Source organism: Balearica regulorum, chromosome 17, assembly GCF_011004875.1.
Source record: "Balearica regulorum gibbericeps isolate bBalReg1 chromosome 17, bBalReg1.pri, whole genome shotgun sequence".
NCBI lineage: Eukaryota > Metazoa > Chordata > Aves > Gruiformes > Gruidae > Balearica > Balearica regulorum.
Genome location: NC_046200.1, coordinates 12,093,704 through 12,102,839, shown reverse-complemented (window position 1 = coordinate 12,102,839; position 9,136 = coordinate 12,093,704). Strand labels below are relative to the sequence as shown.

The 9,136-nt window shown below is 44.7% G+C and overlaps 1 protein-coding gene across 1 annotated transcript in view; it reads left to right on the top strand.

The window, feature by feature from the left end:
* Window positions 1–66: 66 nt before the first annotated feature.
* The window catches only part of LIMK2 (LIM domain kinase 2), a 31,868-nt gene continuing 22,798 nt past the window's right edge, over window positions 67–9,136 (top strand). Inside the window, exons 1-2 of the mRNA XM_075769691.1 lie at window positions 67–235; window positions 2,756–2,855. Of these exons, the coding sequence (XP_075625806.1) occupies window positions 220–235; window positions 2,756–2,855 (116 nt within the window). The 5' untranslated portion in view covers window positions 67–219. The remainder of the gene's footprint in view (window positions 236–2,755; window positions 2,856–9,136) is intronic.

Genomic DNA, 9,136 nt, shown 5'->3' with positions numbered 1-9,136 from the left:
GGCCGTGAGGGGGGCGGAGTGCCGATTGGCCTGCGGCGAGGAAAAAGGCGGGGCGATAAGCTGCCCTCGGGGTGGGGCGCGGCGCTGAGATAGCAGTGAGGGGCGGGGGGCGCGCTGGCGCGCGCACCCGGACCAGGTGCGGAGTGACCTACCGCGCGTTCCGTAGAGACTGACGTCAGGCGCGCGCGAGCCCCGGGGCGGCGGCGAGGCCGGCGCGGGATGGAGGGGCCGCCAGGTGAGGCTGCGGGGGCCGCGGCCGCCCTCCGCTACCGCGGGGCGAGAGCCCGTACGCGAGGCCGCGGCTCTCCTCCGGCCGGGCGGGCGTCAGTCCGTCGGCGGGGCTCGCCCGCGGGGCCGCCGGCTCCTGAACCCGCGCCTTGGCTAAACGTTAGCCCGCGTCCCCGGGAGCGGTCTGGGAGCTCGCCAGCGGGTCCGGCTGGGCGGGCGGCCTCCGTCGGTGTGCGGCGGTTCGGGGAGGTCTTGCCCGGGCTCCGGTGCAGCGAGCTCCGCGGGAAGGTGTGGGCACGGCGGTGGCTTCCGAGGGCTGCGCCGCGCCTTCCTGCCCCGAGGGCGGCCGGCTGCCGGGCGCGGGATCCGCTAACGCAGTTCCGTGCGGGGCCGGCTGCCGCCGTTTGCCCTGTCCCTGTCGTCCCGCTCTGCGCAAGGTCCTGCCGTCCCCGCTGAGGCTCGGGGGTGGCCGGTGCCCGCTGAGCTGCTGCCGGAGGAGCTGCTGCTTTTCCTCCCTGGCCGCCTCTGTAACATTCCTCCTGTCCTGGGGGACTTGGCAGACCTGCTGTATTGATTACGTCCGTTTGCTTTTCCTTCACACTATTTCCTGCTCTGTTTTTTTCGTTTCCGTCACTTCTCCTAGATACTTGAGCAATTTCGGTTGAATAGAGTGCTATTCATTTCCGTTTGTGAGCTAATCAGCCTTTCTGGGCACAGTTAAACAGATGTGGCGTTGCAGCTGTAAGTAAGGTGACTGCTACCTGCAGTTCGGAAGCTGATGGGTAAAGCTCTGTATGATCGTTGTGGAGGAATATCTGTTGCATTTAGTCAGCTGTGGTGCAGTTATTGGTCTTTAAATTCGTTTAAATAGGATCTACTGTCTGTATTTACGTTTGCAACTTGGGCCCGCGGCACTGACCAGGAGGAGACGGAGCTGCAGGACGGCTGGGCTGCAGGCTTTCTCGGCCTGCAGAGTGGCAGCAGTTCCAGAAGTTCAGCTGACTTCTCGGGCGTGCGCTGCTCAGAGAGGAGAGCGTCGTCCGCCTGTGTGTTGCGGCATGGGCACGTGTGGCTTTTCCTTTTATTTCCAAGCCTGTTCGGTGTGCTGAAAAAGCAATTTGCGTTATTGAACATCATGAGCAGCACAAGCTTTTTTCCCCGAGCTTCTCCTAACCCTTACTCTGCTGTGCGGATCTGAGGTCAGGTGCGCTTCTCTGTGTTCTAGATGGCAGGAGGGCGCAGACTCATTCCCAGGTGTGGAGCTGATGCTTAGTTGGGAACTGCGGTAGCAACTCGCACCAAATGTTGCATTTGAACGATTCCTGTCTGGCACTGCGGTCTGCGTGGAGACCTTTATGGGTACTGCCGATCTGCTGGTGAGGGTGGTGCTTGCTTGCGGTTGAGCAACAAGTTTTTCCTCTGAAATAGCTACTTGTGTAAAATGTACAAGGAGATCTTCACTTCGGTTATTCTTAAACATTGTCATTCACCTACACAGTGGGGTAAAACTGCGTGGAAGTCTGATGGCCTCTGTTTTGTGTAACTTCAAAAACTTGACCTTGGTATCAACTTGCCTGAGCAACTACCGAGTTTTAATGTTCTTTGGAAAATGGAAGTCCGTGGTTAGTGGTTTTCCTTCTCTCAGGGCACTTCTTTCCTTATGCAACCTTACTGCAAGTAAACTTCTAGTAGCAGGAAGAAACAGGTTTGAGATGAGCTATGTGACGTGTTCCTTGCGCCATCCTGTGCTCATCCAGATCCTTGACTCTTGCTTTAATATGCCTGCACAGCTGTTTGGATTTTGGATAGCATAGAGTGCCAGATGCTCTTTGTGCACAAGTTTTCATGCAATTTTTCCTAGCTTCCATGCATCTAAATAACTAGCTCTAGTTATTATAAGTATTTTCTGAAAGGGCAGTAGGCCAGTAGCATCAAACCCTCTTCCTCCGTCTGACGGTAGTCTGGTGTTGGCTGTACAGTCTCTACAGGAATATTCATTCAAGTGTGTAATTCCTTCCTGGTAGTCAAGTTGTTCTCTACTGAATAAAGTTTGCCTTTCCTTTCTTTTAGTTCTGGGAAATCCAGTTAATTACACAAATGGGTGCAAACGTTATGTGCTGAGTCAGTGGCATGGGGGAAATAGTACCGTGGCTTCCTGGCCTAGCATAGTTCTCTGCAGGAATTGTTACACCAGACCAATCTGCTTTCCTGAAATCTCTGCTCTGAAGGCTAGCATAGCTGTAACTGAGCTGTTTTCTGTGAAAACTTGTATTGTTTTCTTATGCGGAATGTGAAGGAGCAGATGGTGATGTTATGTTTGGAGGAAAAAATATATAAGATGTCAGAGTTCAATTTGGGAACTCCACTCTCTGGGGTTAGGGACTGCCTGGTATTGGCTTAACTTTCCATGTGTGAAGGCTTTCCTGTCAGTTCTGTAATTCAAAGTTGTGCTTTATCAGGGATGCAGCAATCCTTATTTTCTCTGATGTAAAATGGTTGCCGTGTGTCACTTTATTCCTGCATGCAGGTGAAGAAGTCTGGAGATGTCTAGGATGCGGGGACAGTATTGCTGCTGGTCAGCGCCTCTACAAGACTGTAAATGAAGCTTGGCACATTTCCTGTTTCCGGTAGGTAAAATTTTAGCCCGTTAAACTCTCCTTGTGGTGTTCAACTGACTTGGAACCTGGTGGATAATTACCAATATTAACAGGGAGTCGTTGCTGTCATCTCTGTGCCTGACCTTTTCCGAGCCTCTTGCAGAGCGACTGCATGCTGTTGTTTGCGGCCGTACTTCAGTGCTTGCAGTAGCACTCTGGAGCTGATTTTCAGTCCCAATAGCAGTCTGACACTGCCTGGCAAAGTGTTGCCATGCTGACGCAAACGCATACGGGAGTACAGATAAAGTACAAATGAAAGCTCTGATTTACTGGTGGTGGCAGAAGCCATGGCTTGCATATTTGTCTTCAGCTGCATTCCAAAGTAGTGCCCAGGCAATTTGGATAGCCTGTTGCTTTTTCTGTATGTGGTAGGTAGAAGGGAGATATCAGGGTGTTGGGGAAAACTGCTGATATGGGGGAGGGAGATCTGGCCTTTTGCTTTCTCTCCTTTTCAGACAGTTAAGACATACAAACTTATGAAATCTGTCAGATGATGTTGCTGTCAGCAAGGACAAAAAGGGATCCCTGACACGCTTTTTCTTCCTGGCAGTAGGAGTAATGCCTCTTGTTGCCGTTTCTTGAATACTCAGTCTAGTTTTCATGCTCCAGAATCACATTTTTGAAGGGGCCTATGTTTTTGAGAGGGGTTGTGTACCTGCAGCTTCTGCTGGCTTCTGTGTTGACTTGAATCTGGAGAGGCTAATGTTCTGGATACTGTCAAAGCAAATGGGGGAAAAGGAAGCCAAAGTGTGGCTTTGGAGGACTGTGTGCTGTGCCAAGATAGGCATCCACTGTCCTGGTTTAGAGAACAAAAAAAACCCAACAAAATCCCCCAACTTTGAAGTGAGGATTATGGTTGTAATGTTATCACAATTACAGCTTTATAGTACTACAAATTCCAGTCTTTTGGGTATCTATTGATTTGAGTGTTCATGTTTAGCTATATTGAGTCAGCTTGTCTTAATCCTGGTTTTCTCTCCTGCGTAAAGAACTAGTATCCTGTTGTTGAGCTTCCCTAGATTCTGTCAGTAGTCAAACCCAAAGCAGTGTGTGCTAGTAAGTCTGTCTTGCCTTTGAATGTGTTTCTGCTTCGGGTCCTGATTTGCAAATGTCTTGGTGCTTCTCGCTATTGGGGTTGTGCATAACAGCTGAGCTGGAGGCAAACCCTGCCCTTAGGATGCTTTACAGAGAATTTGATATCGTAGTTTATATTGTATAATGGAAGTTTGGTGGGGTTGGATTTTTTTTGTTTTATACAAGTGAAGACACTAACTTTTCTCCTGAGATGTGTAACAGCTTTTTGCATTTGCTGATGCGCTTCTCTTAGGCTCTGTGCTTTTTGGCTGGCTCTAGCACCCAGCTGAGCTGCCATGCTGAATGAACAATTGGAACCTGCAGTAAAGGAAGCTGCCCATCCCTTTTTCCTAGTTCCAGGGTAGGACTGTACATGAAAACAAATTTCCAGTTTGCACTCTGTTCCTCTTTTTCTTCTGTTATCCCTAAGCCATGCTGAGCAGTGGTCTTGTGCTTGACATCCCAAAGCCAAACTTTAAAAAGCCTCTAAGGATAGGAGCCTTTGGCAGCTGGTAGCTGTGAGTTCCGGCAGCTCTTGCGGAGTGTTTTTTACAGTCTTCCTGTGGATTAGCTGACTCCCTGGCCTGGCACATAATTTCTCTAATGCTGATTGGCACTGCTCCAGGCTCGTTAGCTCTGTTTATTCTTGGTCAGGCTAGGCTGCTGATCATGCTTGGCACTGGCAGTAGCTGACGTACATGCATGTCTCTGAGGATTTAAGTTTTTTGTCACTTCCCTCCTTCCTCAAACTGCATGTACAGGAGCTTTGTCCCTGAAACTGGTATTTTCTCTGCTGTGGCTGGAGGGACAAGCAAATCCCTATTCGCGTATCTTGGATTTTTCAAACTGTTCTTTGGCTGGCTGGTCTTTAGGCTTGAATCCGATGGGTTGGATCTGGCTGAGGAAGTTTCTCAGATGTTTCTGTCACAATGTCTGTTGTGAATTAACTCTGAATGTACTTTTGTGCCTCTGAATTCTGTTGAGATAGGTCATTGCTTTTCACTGAAACACAGTTCCACTGGATTTGGAATTTACATTGCACAGAACTTCAAACACTACACCAAGAGAGGGAAAGAGAAGTGGCAAGGTATCTTTTTGCTAGGTCTGGATCACTTCTACTGAAGGAGATTATTGGAAGAGCTTTTTTTGACCTAGAACATGCTGTTCTTATTGCTTTCAGTCCAACCATATTTTTCCATATTACAAAATAGAAGATACTGCCTTGAATAAATATTGCCTTTGAATAAAGTATTGATACCTGGTATTTTGATGTCCGTTGTTGTTCTGTGTTGTGGGATTTTTTCCCTACAGATAAAGATGAATGAAATTAAAGACAGTTCCCCCTTTCTGTAAGGATATTGCATATTTGAATTGGAGTAGGATGGGATGAGAAAACCCAGATATAGCTGCATGGTTTAATCTTAAGGACATGGTTATTTGTTAAAAATACAGTTTTGATTATTTGAAAACCATGAATTCAGATCAAGCCTGTTGAATACATCCAGGTGGAAAATGTTTTTGGATTCGTATGAAGAAAATTATTGGAAATGGTGGTAGGAGTTCCTACTGTAGTGGGGTGCTTAAGAACTTTTTAGGAAGGAAGATGGCTGAGGTTCAGTTCCTTCCTAACCATGAAATAACAGAGGATGTATATCACCAGGGTCTATAAAATAAATCTAATTTAGGTAGCCAAGCAACACAGGCTTGCTGTAGAAATCTCATAATCAAAAGCCAAACCCACCACATCAGAGAAAAACTGTTCATGGTATATCTTCATCAACAAAAGGTACTGATGGTGATAGATTACTGATGATTTTACAGTTACAGATTTTAAAATATACTATTTGGTTTATACCAAAGCCAGTTAATTAAAAGCTGAAAAATCATCAGGAATTTGAAGAGCGAAAAAGTTTGTCTTCCTTCTGGAAGAGGAAAGGCAAGCAGGAAAATCTTGTATGAATCCAAAATTTTTCATTAGTAGGTGTAAAGCACTGGAAATCATAATGACCAGAAACTGTTAATTCAGTTTGGATAAATATTTCCTTTTTGCTTAATACACCAGATTTTTATGCATAAGCAATGCAGACTGACCTCAGGAGAAATTCTCATGGCTTTCTGTACAATATTTTTAAATTATAAAATAGTTTGATGCTAAGTTAATAATATAAACAACTGTATGACTAAAAAGTGTAAGCTTTTGATATATGACTAAGTATATATAAAATCTTTTTATACTGATCAGGGATTATATTATTATATTTAAGTAATTGTAAGCAGTGAGTTGACTTTCCAGTAAAAGATATTGGCTAAAAATAAATACAATCTTGAAATAGTTAGGAAACTGTTTACACTTGTAAAAAACCCCAAAACCCTAAAGTAATAAAATGTATTTGTTTAAATCACAATAAAAATTGCCGTATTACCTAAAGTTCAATCAGTTCACCTGACAGATTGTTTAGGGTTCAGGTGCTTGCACTCTTTCTGAATGTGTTTCTCCATTTCAGTTTCTGTTAACCTTTACTGGACATAGAAACTAAACACAGGGAGTGTTGTAACCACCAGAAAGCTGTTTTCTCTAAATGAATACCTTGAAAAAATGGAACAGTTTTGGCAGAGTGCAGCAGAACTCCTGGCTCTGTCTCCTACTGGTATTCTGAAGTGAATTTGAAACAAATTCTCCTCCTGACTGTTTCTCGGTAGTGGAACAAGGTTAAAAGTAGATTCTTCCCAGAATCCCTCGTCACCCGCCCATTGTGCGCACTCTGCAGCGTGACAATTGTCCGTGGTCAGGAAACAGAACCAGATTAGCATTGAGGGGATGCCCTAAGCTCCAGGCTACTGCATGGAAAGAGAAGCACTATTAATTTTTTGCCAACTCTAGTGATTTTTCTTACGAAGATGTGATTTTTTTCTATACTGAATGACACATTTTTTGCTATAGAAATATATTTTGCTCAGCAAAACTTAGTGAATTACCTTGATTCTTCTTACATTTGGGGGCTGTGGAAGGCAAGCCAGGCAAACTTGTATTAAGAATGTATATAGTTAGTTGAAGCTGGTTTAAGGCTTGCAGGATAAACTAGATGACTTCTGAGGGTATTTTCCAAATCTGTTTTCTGTGGTTCTTGGGATATCTACTGAACTTCAACTTATGTTTGAAGCAAGTAATTTCTATGACATAGGAATGATTAAGAAGCTGGTCACCTAACAATCTCCCATTGCTGCAGGTTTTTGGTCTCCCAGACTAGGTCTGCTAGCACCTAATTATCCTTAGTGTTAGAAGCTTCTGTCTATGATCTTTAGAAATCCCCCTTGTTGCAATTTAAATCAGTTTCTTCTGATTTAAAAGCTGGAAAACAAGCTTTTTTCCCCCGTCTGTTATTCAAGTAACCTTTTCCTGTTTGAAACCAGCATCAGGACAAATAGATCTACAGTGACAGGATATGAAGCTCCAATATACAAATGTTGACAAATAAAAATGTAAGCGAAGGCGTGTATTAAGGTGACTTTGAAATGTGGGGATGTTTGATGCTTTGAATCTTCCTTTAGCTTTCTGGCTGTAAACACAACCAGGTTTGTACACACAGCGGCTGAATTTGCGAGCAGGGGAAGGATCAGTAGTAAGAGAAGGCAGTGGAATTATAGTGGAAGCAGGAAGACAAGGATCTCCTCTTTTTCCCTGTCTTCTCTGGTTTCTGGCAGTTACAGAAAGCTAATGATCAGGCCTCAGAGGTGAGAGCTCTTCACTAATCCTGTGGACTCCTGGGAATGTCCCTTTGATGGTGTCTCCACCAGCATTGAAATTCGCCAGCCCCTATCAGATTTAGGGAGAAATAGCTGCAAAGTGCCTGTTTGTACACAGATCACCATTATTGTTCAGGAGTTTAAAAATCCAAAGGAACAATGAAGCACTTTGCAGGTGGAAGCAGTGACATTCCTCAAGGGAATCTTTCAGTTACAGGACATCAATGGATGACCTTTTATAATTAAGGAGGAGTTGGGCATTCCAGTCCCAGCTTTTTTTAGTTGACTTGTGCAGCTTGTCCTTTAGGGCATTGTTATCAGAGCATTATTATATCCAGGTAATTAGAATTACTCACACAGCCCAGTATATGTTAGGCTTTCCACAGAAGTGAGATGGGATCCTTCCTTGAGGAGTTTAGTGGTTTGAACAGACAAAAGCAGCAAATTAGGAAGCCAGTGGAGATGCAGCGGTGTAAGTGCCAGTCTTATTGCCATCTGCGCTGCATTTACAGATCAGAAGTGACTGCTTCCAAAACCATATATAATCTGTGAAGTTTCAGTAGGTTGAATTTCTTTGCTTTGCTTCTCGGCCTACATGTATTCAGGAGGTCTGCAGCCATTAGGCAAGTATGGTGGAGATAAAAAAAAAAAAAATCCATCTCCATCTTAATGTTGGGCTTAGTGATGTTAGATACTGAGAAAGCATCACTGTGTTGGTCTGAAGTTCTGCTGCTTAAAAGTAAGGTGTGGTAATGGAGATGAGCTTCGCTTCACTGTTCGTTTCAGTTTACTCGAGAGCTGTGTGCAAGATGTTTCACTCAGAGGTACGTGCATATTGAAATGGTATTAGTTTCAGGAGCTGACTCTTGTCTTTCAACAGCAGCAAAGCACGTGTTACGTGTAAGTGCCTTGGAAATACAATGAGGTGTTGGGATTGTACTGAAGTATTTGGAACACCTCCAAACTGCACCCATGCCGAAACAAAGACTTGCTGCAGACTCCTCGGGCATCAAGCAGATGCCTCTTCCCCAGCTTATACTAGTCCCACACATACCAAAGTGCCTGTCTGTGCCAGGATAAATTTGTGTATCTTAGGGCTGGTCGATATGTTGAGCAATACATCTGTCTGTAGACATGTATTGGACAGCATGAACTGTGTGGTAAAGAGGGTGTCTAGATGTGCAGCCTAATCCTAGCTGGTTTAAGTTATTAATCACTTGAATGTCACAATAGCTATGTGATGCATTTCTGTGGGAATAAAACTGTAACAGCTGTGACTCAATTTGCAATAAATTTCATGTTAAGTCATTGTGGAGGTTCTTTATTCCTTTTTATTTGCTAGTTATATTTTTCAGGCTTCTTTCTGGCAAAAAATTACTGTACAATTCTAAATCGTAGTAAGGAAAGCACCCCCCTGTGATGGCTACGTGTTT